This window comes from Chiloscyllium plagiosum, chromosome 21, assembly GCF_004010195.1.
Source record: "Chiloscyllium plagiosum isolate BGI_BamShark_2017 chromosome 21, ASM401019v2, whole genome shotgun sequence".
Lineage (NCBI taxonomy): Eukaryota > Metazoa > Chordata > Chondrichthyes > Orectolobiformes > Hemiscylliidae > Chiloscyllium > Chiloscyllium plagiosum.
This window is the reverse complement of record NC_057730.1, coordinates 33143500-33159134: the sequence shown is the minus strand read 5'-3', so window position 1 is coordinate 33159134 and position 15635 is coordinate 33143500. Positions and strand designations below refer to the sequence as shown.

At 39.3% G+C, this 15635-nt stretch overlaps 1 protein-coding gene across 1 annotated transcript in view; it reads right to left on the bottom strand.

The window, feature by feature from the left end:
- The window catches only part of LOC122560734 (probable helicase with zinc finger domain), a 396873-nt gene that overhangs the window by 258326 nt on the left and 122912 nt on the right, over window positions 1-15635 (bottom strand). Inside the window, exon 17 of the mRNA XM_043711726.1 lies at window positions 2763-2881. Coding sequence (XP_043567661.1) covers window positions 2763-2881 — 119 coding nt within the window. The remainder of the gene's footprint in view (window positions 1-2762; window positions 2882-15635) is intronic.

Sequence of the window (15635 nt, the reverse complement as noted above, 5' to 3'; positions counted from 1 at the left end):
GTCCCACTTGTTTCCTCTTTATCTCAATCCAGATAATGAATTCAAATTCAAGCCATTCAACACCTGACTTGGAACTGTCGCACTCACTGTCGCTGAGCCAAAATTCAGGAACTCCCTTTCTGACAGCACCATCAGGGCCTCTACACCCCAAGGACTGCAATAGTTCAAGACGACAGCACACCCTTGCCTTTCCAAGGCAATTAGGAATGGACTGAAGCATGCAAATCTCATGAACAAATGAAAAATACTGATCAATTAACTTTAATCACCTGCTTAACTACTTGCTATTAACCATCAAGACAAATTGAATACAATTTAATACTGGAGGAGAAAGTGAGGTCTGCAGATGCTGGAGATCAAAGTTGAAACTTTATTGCTGGAAAATACTGATCAATTAACTTTAATCACCTGCTTAACTACTTGCTATTAACCATCAAGACAAATTGAATACAATTTAATACTTCACTATGTTCTTTACCTCCTTGCATAGATTCTTTTCTGATTCTTAATCAATCTTACCCCTCCTCCTGCTACCTTTTTGCTACTTATTTTTCTGTAAAAGACTTATGCTTTCAACACACATAGACAGACCTGAATAATGCTTATTCATATGGAAAAACTCATTTTCATTGCATAGTAAAAATGTGTTCTGTGACATTAAAATATTTTATCATGACATAAAAAAGTTAATTAGCTGATATCTTTTGACCAGATGAAACTCAGTACAGTGTAAATGCACAATGTGATATAATTTAAAACTTGATATTTTAAAGAGAAAAATCAGAACTAAAAACTGCAAAGGCAATATTCCTCAAGAGCATTTTTAGATTTGTTTCTGCATTTGCAAAATGCCTGTATTAATTCAGATGGACTACAGCCTTGAGGCACCGTGAGACACACTCACATAAGCAAAACACTCAGAATATTTAAGTACCTAAGCACCTAATGGGAAGTGCTGACATATTGGTAATGTCACAACACTAGTCATCCAGAGCCCCAGGCTAATGTTCTGGGGATATGTGTTAGAATGGAGAGGTGATAGCCTGGTGGTATTATTGTTAGTCTATTAATCCAGAGACCCAGGTAATGTTCAGGGAACTCGGGTTCAAATCTGCTATGGCAGATCATTGAGTTTGAATTAAAAATATGGAATTAAGAGTTTACTGATGACTATGAATCAATTGTCGGGAAAACCCATATGATTCACTGATGTCCTTTAAGGAAGGAAACTGCCATCCCCACCAGGCAGTTACAGATGGGCAATGAATGGCGAGCACTCTCTGAATGAATAATTTTTAAAAATCCCACTGTGGCAGATTCAATTAAAAATCTGAAATAAACTGTTGAAAAAAACCTTTGCAGAAGGAAATCTTCTTATCGTTGTTCCCTTCCTGTTCTGAGGAAGGGTCACTTGACTCAAAACATTAATGCTTATTCTGTCCACAAATGCTTTTCCAGCAATTTCTACTTTTGTCTCTACCATTACCTGGTCTGGCCTATGTGTAACATTGGAATCACAGTATTGTGGTTGGCTCTGAAATGGTCTAGAGCCACTCACTTATACAAAATTGCAAAAAGTCTAAACAAAGGAATGAAAACAAACAGGCCACAAGGCATTGAACTAAACACTGGAAAGGACAACAGGAAACACTGCCCTCTAACATATAGATATCCTCGGTCACGTACTGTGACACTACCACCATTCAAAATTGGAACAGACTTCAAACATATCTGGCAATTCAAACTGGTGCTGTAGGCCATCAGCAGCAGAAAAATTGACCACAATCTGAAATCTTACAGCCTGGCAAAACCCCCACTCTACCATTACCATCAAGCTTGGAAATCAACCCTGGTGTGATGAAGAGTGAAGGAGAGTATGCAAAAGTAACATATCTGAAAACATTGTCAACCTGTTGAAGCTGCAACACAGGAACATTTGCACACCAATGAGCAGAAGAGCATTCAAAAGACAGGGTTAAGTGATCCCACAATAAAGTGATTAGATCTAAGGTCTGCATCCAGACACATCCAGTCATGAATGGCAGTGGATAATGAAACCAATAAAAATAAGGCTGAAGCGTCTGTATCCACTGACAGTCAGAAGTGTCAGATGGAAGATCAATCTCAATCTCTTTGAGGTCTCCAGCATCACACTTGGCAGTCTTCAACCAATTCAATTCATCCACATAACATCAAGAAATAGTAGAAAACATTGGATACTACAAAGGGTAAGGGCCCCAACAATATATTGGCAGTAGTATTGAAGACTTGAACTCCAGATCCCTAGCCAAACCATTTAAGTCCAATTACAACACTGGCATCTATTCGATAACATGAAAAATTGCCCAGTTTTGTCCTGTACAGAAAAAGTAGGGCAAATTCAACCCAGCCAATTACCGCCAACAGTCTACTTTGTAATAGTCATCAAACTGACTTTTGATTTCAGAATATAAGTACATTTGCATAAATATTCAAGCACCATATGTTAGTTAAGTTTAAATTTAACCTGCATGAAATATTTGCAATACAATCACTTTAATAGTTTATAGAGAAAAGATAGAAGAAAAACAACTCAACTTACACTGAGAAGAGCAACTTCTAATTCAAAAATTGAGAGAACCCCATAATTGGTCGAAATAAGAGCCTTAACCCTTTTCATGATGAACTAAGTACTTTTTGAATCAGGACTGACTAAAGATAATAGTGTTAAAAAGATAATATATTGTCAATAGTAAAATTAAATATTTTGTCTTATGATCTACCTGCATAGGATCTCCAGCCAGGACTATTCTAGTGGTTTTATCAGCCAACCCAAGCGCCATAATGGATTCACATTCAATAGCTCGAGAAGAATCATCCACTAAAATGTGTGTGAAGTAGCCTGCGGAGAGACAGCACATTTAAAGCATTACAAAATCTGCACAGAGCTCAAATGTACAGTATTTATTTGAATATACATCATCTTCTATCTTAATTCATTGTCATTGCTAGCTCTACATAACCTATGTTACATCCAGGTGAAGATCAGCATGATAGCTCTCCTATTCCTCCAGCTTTCTGACTGCAACAGGTTCTTCCCTCCTTCTTTAAGGAATATGCTTGCCAATTCCACCATATTTTAACTATTTATAGCTGTGACTGTAAAACACTTCATGATTTTGACATCAAGGAAGCATAAAAAGTTGGCAGATGACTTATCCATTCTTTTGAAGATATTACCTCTCGCCACGAGCACATGGACAGCGAAAAACAGCATAAAGGTTTGAAACTTATAAGTTGGCTGGAGTGAGGAGAGAGAGACAGAGAGAGAGAGTTTGAGAAAGTCCCACACTGGATAATGTAACATTCACTTTTCTTGGTCTGCAGAGAAAATAGTTGCTTTAAAACACAAAGGGTTAGCTGGCTTGCCACATGTCTCCCTTGCTCCAACCATCTGATTACCTCAAACATCATGGGGATATACAGAGTTCCAGATCTCGGCTTCCATAATTAGGTGATGGACAGATTCCTTTCATAGCCAGAGTCTCATGATCCAAGTGATTAATTGGATTACGTTCCATGGTTTATCTCTACCCAGGCATGGATCAAGATGACTGCCGGATCCTTTACTAATGGGTAAAGGATGTCTGTCATTCATCCTTTTTCAAGGCAATTGCTCCTAGTGAGGTTTTGAGAACAGTGGACTGAATGATCTTGGAATTTAGACAGTGCAGTGATGCAAACATGCAGCCATCATGGATGATATATCTCAATATGGCTTTAATCTTTCTAAGCATTCAAATGGTGGCATCCAGCAAGTATCCAGTTATTTTTCATAAAGTATGATTTCATTACACCTTCCCACCACGCAAAACAAAACAGTATGATTTCCTTACACGTTAGCCCGAAAATAAAGTATTCATATTCGGACACTCCCTTATCAATAAAGGCAAAACACAGTGCTTTTAGAAATCTGAAACAAACTGGAATGCTGGAGAAACCAAGCAGGTCTGGCAGCATCTGTGGAGAAAGGAACAGAATTTGTGGTTTGTGTCTGGTACAACTCATCTTCCCAGTTCAACTCTCATCTTAACGCTTTACTGTTCTGTTGAAGTTGAAAACTATCAGTTCCTTCAGATGAGGCACAATTACAAGTGGCTGTCTTTTGGCTTTGGAATCCAGCTTAAGAAAGGTGTTGTTTTGGAAACCTGGGGCCTTCTGTTCTTATTTTGCTAAACATCAGCAAAGGAGTTTGGGCTTTCAGCAATACATAGTGATAGCTTCTCTTGGTATTTTAATGGAACTTTTATGAGATTTTATGAGAGCTTTACTTTTGTAGAAAATCAAGTTCAATGCTCAAAGTTTTGAGCATTGGGTCCCAGGATTGTATTGTGTACATTTTGTTTTACTGTAAAATTCTTACTGTTGTGTTATGAGTCCATAATCCATGGGTTTAAATATTCTGTGTCTGGTACATTAATACATTTACTTCTAAGGTGACTGGTGATAAATTATTGTTGAGGCCTTGTAAGGTGACTGCATTCTCCCCTTAAGCTTTTAATTCAGTGGATTCAGCTAGGTTTGAACTTTGAACTTGACAATTTGATCCTTGACAGTGGTAATTCTACTTTGAATACACTTGCATTTCCCCTGTAGTTTTCAAATGTGGCTAGTTTACAGTATATTTTCTTGCTCCTTGACCTCAGGGGTGAGCATCCACACAAAATCTGCCCCATGACATCATGAAGGTCACTGTCCAACCTCCACTGCACTTCTCTGTGGCACTTCAACTAGCTGAGATATCTTCTCCAATTTCTGTTGGCCTTGTTAGGAGCTAAAACCACAAAGATGTCACATAAAAACCATCCACTAGCATCTCAAAGTGCTATATTATTTAAATGCTGAAATTAGGCAACTGTGTAGCACAGGTGAAAGTGAGGACTGCAGATGCTGGAGATCAGAGTCAAGATTAGAGTGGTGCTGCAAAAGCACAGCAGGTCAGGCAGCATCCGAGGAGCAGGAAAATCAACGTTTCAGGCAAAAGCCTATTTAGCAAAGGCAGAATAGTATCAATGGGGTGTTTTGATCTTAACAGAGACTGGGAGAGAGCAACAAGCAGCTGCCAGAAAAGTTGTGAAGTTCTAGAGTGTGTCTGGGAAAGTCTTGGATGTGACAAGGGGACAGGCAACATTGGATACAGTAATGAGCTATGAAGCTGATATAACTAGTGACCAAGTTATTTGTGAGCATTTGGCAAATAGTGATCATAATATGATCGAGTTCATGTAGCGTTTGTAAGAGATAAGCAAAGATCAAATACTAGAATTTTGGATTTAAGTAAGGCAGACTTTAATGGGTTTGGGCAGAGACTGTCCACAGCAAACTGGGAAGGTCTGCTAATGAACAGAGGAACAGTGGAGGATGTTCAAAGAAACATTTAATGCTATTCAGAAATAATTTGTATCATAAGAAGGAAAACCATGACCTCAGAGAACAAAAAACTACTGCTATGGATATCTAAGGAGGTAAGGGAAAGCATAAAATTAAAAGAAAGATCTTATAGAAATGCAAAGAACAGTACACATCCACAAAATGGGACAAATACAAAGACCAAAAAAAGGCAACAAAGCTGCTTAAAGAGCAGCTAAAAAGAATTCCAAAAGGAAATTTGTATGGGACATAAAAGACAACATGAAGAGGTTTTATAGTTATATGAAGAGAAAATGGCTAATTAATAATACTATTGACTCACTGAAGGCTGAGAGTGGGAATACTGTCAATGACCAAGGGGAAAGGGCACACATGCTGCACAATTATTTTGCTTTAGCATTCACAGCAGGAAAGGGGGACAGATTGCCAGAGAAATTAACAGAGAATCAGGGTCTAAATAAGATTAGTTTAGTAAATCATCAGTAGTGGGGAAATTATTGGAACTGAAGAGAGACAAATCCATTGCCGATACAATCTTTCAGAGTTCCCTTGATTCAGGAGTTGTACTACTGGATTAGAAATTTGCTTATGTCACTCCAGCCTTTAGGAAGGGTGACAGAAGAAAACCAGGAAATTACAGAACAGCTAGCTTAAATCTGGAGTGGGGAAATTGTGACATCTATAATCAAGGATAGGGTAACGGATCATCTCGAACAATTTCAGCTAATCAGGGACAGTAAGCATGGATGTATGAAAGGCAGGCCCGACAAATCTTTTTTGAAGAGGTGAAAAAGATGGTGGACAGAGATGAGTCGATAGATATTGTTTATATGGACTTCGAGAAGGCTTTCGACAAAGTCTCACACAAAAAGCTGTTAGATAAGGAGGAAGCCCTTATTGACATGGATAAGAAATTGGTTGAGTGGCAAGACACAGAGAGTTGGAATAATGGGGAAGCACTCAAAGTGACAGGATGTGACTAGTGGTGTCTTCCAGAGATCTATGTTGCTATTATTCACAATGTTTCATTAACGACTTGGATAATGAAACAGTACGTCAAATATCTAAGTTTGCTGATAACATAATATTGGGCAGCAATGTAGATAGTGATAACAGCATAAAATACAACACATTATTGATAGATTACGTGAATGAGCAAAACTGTGGCAGATGGATTTTAATATGAGCAAGTGCGAGATTATCTATTTCGACACTAAAAGGATAGAGCTGGGTTTATTTTAGAATGCACAAAGTTAAATACAGTAGATGTCCAACAGAATTTGGGGGCTCAGGTGCAGAAAATAGACAAGAACACAAATAGAATGCTTGCCTTTATATCTAAGGGGCTGGAGTATATGGATACAGATGTTTTGTTGCAGGTATACAAAATTTGAGTTAGACCCCACTTAGGAAACTATGAGCAGATCTGGGCACTGTGGCTTAGAAACAATCTTTTGGTCCTGGAGGGAGGTCAAAGGAAGTTTACAAGGATGATACCTGGACTTCAGGGGTTAAGTTTATGAGGAAAGATGAGATAAGACAAATTAGGCTTTTACTTGCTAGAATTTAGAAGATTAAGGGGTGAGCTAATCACGGTTTTCAGGTTATTGACAGAGAAAAAATAGGTAGATAAAGATAAATTATTTCAACTAGAACAAGGAGGCAAAGCCTAAGAATTAGGGCCTGGCCATTCAGGAGAGATGTTAAAAAGCACTTCTACATGCAAAGTGCAATGGAGGTTTGGAACTCTCTTCCTCAAATGGTGGTTGATGCTCATTGAGTTGTTAAATTTAAATCTGATTTAGACAAATTTTTATTAAGCAAGGTATCAATGGATATGGGACTAAGGCAGACATATGGAGTTAGGCCATAGATCAGCCATGATCTTATTGGATGGAGAGGCTGAATGGTGTATTCCTATTCCTGTGTAATTTTCCCAGTCCTGATTTAAATCCTGGAAGAAGGTTTGCAAACCACACTGCTGCTGTATTTCAGTCTACCTCTGATGCTTTTACACATGCAATTTTATTTTCCTATGTCGCTACTTTGACATATTTAAACACTTCAGGATCTATCCTCACCACTTAGAATTCTGTTGGCTTTCCTTTGGCCTCCCTAACCTTTTACTGGCTTCATCACCTCCTGTGGAATCTTTGGGATTCCCTTAGCCATTTGCAACACTGCAGGATTTTGCTTCATCGCTTCAAAACCTTCTAAACTGCTACTTCTTTACTTAATAAAGGCCCTTAGCATGACATGGGAAAGCTTGGAATCACCCAAACTATTAGCAGGCTTATAACTAGCTAACTACAGTATTCCACTGTAAAACAATTCTACAGTATTCCTTTATTTAAGGAACCTCCACACATTCTGTACTGAGTCCCTTCGGCATAACTATCTATATCCTCTTGGCTTTCAGGCAGAAAATATCCATCACCAGACATGAGCAAAATTTGCCAGCAACAAAGATTCTTGAGGATGCTGATCTTTCAAATTAAAATTGTTTTAAACAGAAGGTTCTAACTGATAATTGGATTGGTTGTCATAACATTTAAATACGAACTGACGACTTCCAAGGCCACTGTCATGGGTTTGGCTACAGAGCACCCTGCTGAACGACTGTGGTAATGCCAATAATTAGTTTTCAGATACCCAGATGTCCCAGACAAAACATACCAGGTGTGCCCCTACCGGAGTGTGCCCCTACCCATCGAGTTTCTTTCTTTTTAAAAGTTGAACCTTTTGCTTCCCCTTTTCCTGCAGAGCCTGTATCCATTTCATCTACCTCACTCCTATTTCTCCCTTGTTTACAAAAACCGTCAGATCCCAGCTTGTTTCGAGTTCAAAATTGGTATGATAAATCCTGTTTTTGTCTTCTATGAGTGCTGCTTGCCTGCTTTAGGAAAATCTTTGTTCTTTCACATGAGACATTGTGGAAACGGGAATAAAATTTTGAAACTTGAGGAGAATTACCACTCTAAGGTTCTCATAGTTGGAATCTATTTTAAGAATCTTATTCATTGGTCAAGAGCAAGTCGCTTAATCCTTTCAAATGCAATACAGATTTGCTTGGGCCATTGTAAGGAAGTTCAGAATCTCTGCTGGCATGCCTCCAGTACCAGTTAGCATACTCCAAGAATATAGCATTTTTGGTACATTTACAGCAGATAAACTTTCAGCAGACAACAGGGAGTACAATGGGCTTTGCAGTGGAAGAGACCATACCCCTAATGGCCTTCAACCACTTGGGCGGCTTTTCAAATGATGTCAAAAAACAACGTTTCCATGTCTCCTTCATTTGGGTGTTAGTTGAGTGTTCTTTAAGAGCTCAACCCTCAGTCCTAAGCTAGGAGTGTTTACCTCACTCGTGGACCTTTCTTCACTTGGTTCGAGTTTTCCTGCTTTTCCTTTTGAAACCTTTGTTCTTCTGCCCTTAATTAGAATTCTCTCTCCTCTTTCCTTTCCCATGTCTTTGTCATGGAGTGATAATATTATATAATATGTAAAGAAAGCCAACCTGTCTTTAAAATGGACAAAATGAGTAATAAAAGGAACCTTATAAACTTGTCCCAAGAAGCCACTACTTTTATGGATTCAGTTGCAGCCAATCAGACTGTATCAACTTAATGGGCAGTCAAAAACTGGTTTTCAAATAATTCAACAATATCCACTGAAACCTCACAAAGTGTGAAGACTCAAAACCTTCTGTAATGTTGAACAGGGACGTCACAAAGAATTCCAATATAATTGACTGTACTTTGTGGTATATTAATTAATCAAAACTAATCTTTGCAATCATTTATTTAATTGTGTAAAAGCTGGCTGTAAACAGCCATTTTGAGGACAGTCATTTAAACACTACGAGAGAAACCTTATGAAACAGCAACTGCTTCTCAACAGGGAGACAGAGGAAGCATCCAGGTCTGCTGTCTTGAACAAGGCGACCAAGAGCCATCACTTGTATTGCCATGAAAGTGAAACAAAGCAGCCTCCATTTGCTCCCAGACCCCTGATCTATTCTGTTCAACTGTGGGAATAACATCAAACTGATGGACGACAGAAGCCATTGCAGGTTCTAAATTTGACTTGGGCCCTGTCAACCATGGAGCTTTCTGAGGCCCCACTGGGTGGTAGATGGCATCATCAGAACAGATGTAAAGGACACAGAGAAATTGGGAGAATGTAATGGAGTCTTTACAGGAAGCAGGGTGTGAGGATGTATAACCAAGGTACCTGTGGAAGTTGGAGAGTTTGTACCGGATGTCAGTGGCCAACCCATCCATAGAAATGGAAACAGAAGTGTCAAGAAAGGGAAGGGAGTAGTCAGAAATGGAGCAGTAGAGCAGAGTGGAAATTGGAAATAAAATCAATACATTTTCCCAATTCTGGAAGTGAGAGGGAAGTAGCACCAATGATGTTATTTATCTACCAAAGAAAGAATTATGGGGAAGGATACAAGTGGGATTGGAACAAGGAATGTTCCACAAACTCCACAAAAAGACAAGCATAACTGACCAACATGTGAGTACACATGTGCCCATCTTTGATCTGAACAAAGTAACAGGAGTTAAAGGAGATGTTGTTCAAGGTGAGGGCAGGTTTGGGCAGGCAGAAGGGGGTGGTGGTGGATGGGGATAGTTCAGGCCTATTTTCCAGGAAGGAGTAGGGAGCCCTGAGACCATCATGATGGGAGATGGATGTACAAAGGGATTGCACTTCCATGGGGAAGAGAAGGTGGCTTGTGCCCATGAATTGGAAATTCTGAAACTAACAAAGCGTCAGAAGAATTGCAGATGTAAGTGGGAAGGGACTGGATAAGGGGGAAAAATATTGAGATGAAGTAGAAAAAGATGGGCAGATGCAGACAGAAACAATGGTCTGCCAGGACAGACCTGTTTGTGGATTTTTAAAAAGGTAGAAGCAGGCTGTAGGGGGTTGGGGGACTGTGGATGGTGGTGGTGGTGGTGGTGGAATCACAAGATGAAAGAAATTAGTGATTGTCGTGGACACAATACCTCGATGCTGGATGGTAGGAGTCATGGTCTAGGAGAGATAGAAGGAGGCATCCAAGAGCTGGCACTCAGCCTCCATAATGTGGACGTCTATACACCAGGTAACAACAGGACCCACCCTTGTTAGCAGGCTTGATTAAGAGTCAAGGTTGGATCTGAGATCATGAAGTACAGTCTGTTCTGAGGGAGATAGGTTTGAATGGGTGACGGGGAGCAGAGAAATTAAGGCGCTTTTATCATGTCAACGGTTCTCAACTAACAGGTCAAGTGCAGGTAATTTGATAGAAGGTGGGGTCTACGTGGAAGGGGAGACTTAGAGACGGGTAAAAGGGCTTGTGGGATGGGGAGAGGAGTCTTGTCCAAAGAAACAGGTATGGAGATGAAGCAACAAGAGTTTGATGTCATGTTATACCTAAAATTCATTGCAATGAGGGAGCAGAGGGAGAAAACTAAGACAATTGTTTTGCATGGAATATTTAGCATCAGAGAACAAATCAGGAAGGAAAGTAATTACCCCAAAAGCAAAGAGATGGAGACAAAGGAAAGCAGAGAGGAGGAAGGCTCCAGAAAGTGTGGGTACCTCTGAGCTGTTGTAGTGTGTATTCCTTAATGCCTGAAAGGAAAACAAAACGCTTCTTGTCACAACGTCAAACAAGCCAGAGAATTAAGTGGGGGAGCAGGGCAGCTCTGAGATAGCGTGAGGTGCTGCTGAAGAAGAGAGAGGTTGAGGGCGTGCAAACGGCAGTGCATTGCATTGAGTGTGGATCTCAGAATGCAGCAAGAACAGCTGTCTGAGAAGCATTGAATACCTGTGATCCTGGATGGATTCAAAACACAATGAATGAATCATTAGTTGGAATCCACGTGTTGTGACTTTGAGCTGGAGGCAGTCACTGAGGAATGTGATGTGGCTGTGGAAGTGAGTTTTGACAAATACCTTGTCAAGTACTAGGAGTGACAATGAAAGTAATGATGGTCCCAATGAGTAACTTATCTTCCTCCCCAGCTCACCATTTCCATCCTTTTGTCTGTTCAACTGCTGTTCTCTCTCCATAGGCTCCATCTCCACCAATTTTTTACCCTCTACATCACCCTCAACTTCAGCATAAAAGCCATCTTTTCCAAGCCACAATCAATCCTGAAGAACGGTCACTGAAACCGAAATGTTGTCTCTGTTTTCTTTCAACAGACAGTGCCAGACCTGCTGAGTTTCCCCAGCAATCTGTTTTTTGTTACAATTGTAATGGTAGTTGTGAATAATAGAAAATAAGTCAGTTCTGCTGACAAACCCCTGCAACTATAACAACGGATAGGGGATGTGTAGTCAAAATTAAGGTTAGTTCATGCTCTGAAATTGTTGAAATTAATATGGAGTCCTCAAGATTGTGAAGTGCCTTAGAGGAAAATGAGATGCTGCATTGGGCTTCAGGGGAAAACTACAGCAGGACTAAGACAGAAATGTGAGCATGAGAGCAAGACTGTATACTGAAATGGCAAGTGGTTAAAAGATTGGGTCTTCTTACTGACAGCGAAGTGGTGCCTGGCATAGCAGTCTATCTTTAGTCTCACCAACATAGAGAAGACTGCATTGTGAGCAGTGAATACAGTAGACTACCCAGCAAAAGATTTTCTGGATCTTTTACTAATAGGTAGAAGATGGTTCCCATTCGTACTCTTCAAGACGACTGTTCCAAGTGAGGTTTTGCAGGTGCTTGACCGATTTCAAAAACACAATGTGGTTTTAGACTTTTTAACAATTTAATTAATAGGTTCCAGACAGTAAATTCATAAAGTCATTCTTTTGTAAAGCATGGTTTTGTAAAACATCATGTAACGGCATAATTTCAGGCAATCCTTATTTGTTGGGCTTATTCATGAAGTCCAATGATCACCTCAAATAATGCCTATTCAAAGAACATGCAGTCATTGTGCAATGTGTGCTATGCCCTTCCTTCTATTCTCTCTGACCCTTCTATTCCAATATGTTGACTCCGCAACATTAGCATCATTTCTCAGTTTTAGCAAGAACACTGTAAACACTATTACGTTAACAGTATATTCAGATCATATAAGCAAAATAAGTCTCAACACAACAAGTAGTCATATTTACATTGGGTCTTTAAAGTAGTAAATAGCCCCAAGTGGTTTCACAAAAGTGCAACAAAAAATGGTTAGATTCCAATTACGTGGGGTGAACAAAAGGTTCAGTCAAAACAATGTTTTTCAAGAGGGCGTAAAATGAGAAGGTATTAGTGGGAGGGTTCAAGGAGCAAATTCCAGGATGTGGAATTTGCATCTGAAGGTGAGCATTTGAAGGCATCATTCTTTGGAGGTTTGGGCAAAAAAAAGAGTAATGTCTGTCGAAAGAGAAGAGGAGTTGACTGTTCAAGTCAAAATTGTCAAAACAGCTCTGATGAGATGTCAAAAACTTGAAATGTTAATGGTTTCTGTCTCCACAGATGCTACCTGACATAGTTATCATTTTTACCATTTCCTCTTATTATTTCAAATTTCCAGCATCTGCTGTATGTTGCTTTTGAAGAAGTGTATAAAATTGCTGGGACACTCAATCATATAAATGATGGTAAAAATTGCCTCAAACTAAAAAGTCCAGATGTAATCTGGAAGTAGAAATTATTCAACATCTGTCCAAGCAGAATAAATGCAGCCACAAAGTGAGCAACTGAGATTGCGTGACTGGTGGCTTTCCTTCATGAAGAGAGTAAAACCAGTCCAAGTGACAGACAGTCCCCGTATCCTTAACGTAAGTGCAATTCCCATTAAGGAGGTTAAGCTGCCGGATAGCCTTATAAACCAAAATCATTTTTATCAACTACGTGAGCTCCCACTGTGGCTTCCTTTCACTTTTGATAACATACAAAGTTTTTTTTCCAAGTTTTACTAATATTGGTTTTGACAGATGTAAACAGTTTAACCCTGAAGCAAACTAATCATTTCTATTGAAATACCCAACTCACTCATGATTGATTTACCATACTTGACAGACAAGATACCAACACCTCTCATAGACTGATCAAAAGCAAACAAAATCTATTAGTAATAGCCTTTCACAGATGTTAATGCCTAACATTATAAGAACCTGATAGCTTTCATTTTAAATAAACTCTTCATTAAATTACAGACGTGTAGATAGTTGTTGGTCACCAGAGGCCAAGATGACTCATCTAAAGTAGCTAACCCATCAATATCACCAAAAGCTAATGATTCTCTTACAAAAACATGTTTTCACTGTGTAATGCTCAATTTTGATTAGATTGTGAAATTCCAGTGAAGTGTTTTGCAAAGAATAAGGAGATTCCATCAAATAAATCTTCTGTTTTTTAAGACAAATACAAGCTCATTCAATGATGAACGCAGATAAAGAAACTGCAAGGTGTATATACAAATAATTAACTTCAGCTCATTCTCCCCATTTTCTCCAAAGGATGCCACAGTAACAGCAGCGCCAATTTAGGTTTGACTACACAAGGAATGGGAGACAGACGAGCTTACTGTCACACACAATAAAGACATAAGTGTCAGAAGTCTCAGATTAGTCAATGCCAAAAATATGAGAAAATACAAAGGTCATTAACTAATTAAATGTTGAGGTCACTAAAGTTGATGATTTATGTTGTTTTGTGCAAGCTGGTACAAGATTCAAATGACAAGAAAAACTTCTATTTTTGTATCGGTCCCTGAATACAACAAGCACACAATTCTGAATTAAGTCAAAGTAGAGGTTTCCCCCACCAAAAAATGTATAGATGCTACAATGGAAGGTTGCTCCTCTTTTCCAAAGAATGGCAACAAATTTGAGGATTGACTATTTTTGGAAACACGAAAAGGTTGGTGTGTGGGGAGGGTAGAATGACAGCAAATTAGCCAGGAATATAAAAACAGACTCTGTAAGAATTTTTACAAATCTAAAGAAAGGAAGAGTATTGCTAAAATAACCATTGGTCTCTTAGAAGCAGGACCAGAAGAATTATGCAAGATGAAGAAATAGCAAGCAAAGGTGAGGACTGCAGATGCTGGAGATTAGAGTCAAGAATGTGGTGCTGGAAAAGCACGGCAGGTCAGGCAGCATCTGCGGAGCAGGAGAATCGATGTTTTGGGCATATGCCCTTCATCAGGAATCAGACAATTTGAACAATCATATTGCCTGTTACTCGAAAGACAGACACAAGTTGCATAGGTACTAAGAAGTAAGAAAATTAAGGAAAAGGAATGGTCAAATTTAAGGGACTAAAGTTAAACAAGCACCTAGGATCAGACTATGTTCATCCTAGATCTCAGAAAAAGATAGTTGCAGACAAACTGGATGTACTAGTTATCATTTTCTCAAAATTCCTAGATCTGGAACAGTCACAGAAGAATGGAAATAAGCATGTGGGACACTACTGTTCAAGTTGGATGGAGAGAGAAAACAGGAAACTACAAGCCAGTTAGCTTGCCATCAATTGTTGGGCTGATATCCATTATTATGGAAATCTTAACGCTGCATTTAGAAAATCAGACGATGATCAGACAGAATCCATGTTGTTTTATAGTTCTGAAGGGTCATAGTGCTCAAAATGTTAACCCTGTTTTCCCTCCACAGATGCTTAAGTTCCACAGTTTCTGTTTGTGTTTGTTACAGATCTCAAGCATCCACAGTTTTAGTTTTATTTTACAGAAGGAAAATCCTGTTTGACATATTTATTGGCGGTATTGAGAATGTAACCAGTAGGATAGATTACGAAAAACTAGGAGATTTATACCTGGATTTGCATAAGGTTGTCAATAAAAAAACCATAGAAAAAGTCAATTGGCCAGATTTAGGTTCATGGATATGGAAAAGTCATTAGTATCAATAGGGGATAGATGCACTGGAGCACTCCATGATAGCTCCAAATCCCATGAAATAAGATTGGCACCAGGTTAAGTATAGATAAAGAAACCTCCTGCTCATTACCATCTAGCTACACTCCATCACGTTTTAGGCATGATCATCTTTTTAAACATGATGTGGAGATGCCAGTGTTGGACTGGTGTAGAGATGGAAATGTGTTGCTGGAGAAGCGCAGCAGGTCAGGCAGCATCTAGGGAACAGGAGAATCGACGTTTCGGGCATTAGCCCTTCTTCAGGAATGAGGAAAGTTTGTCCAGCAGGCTAAGATAAAAGATAGGGAGGAGGGACTTGGGGGAGGGGCGTCGGAAATGTGATAGGTG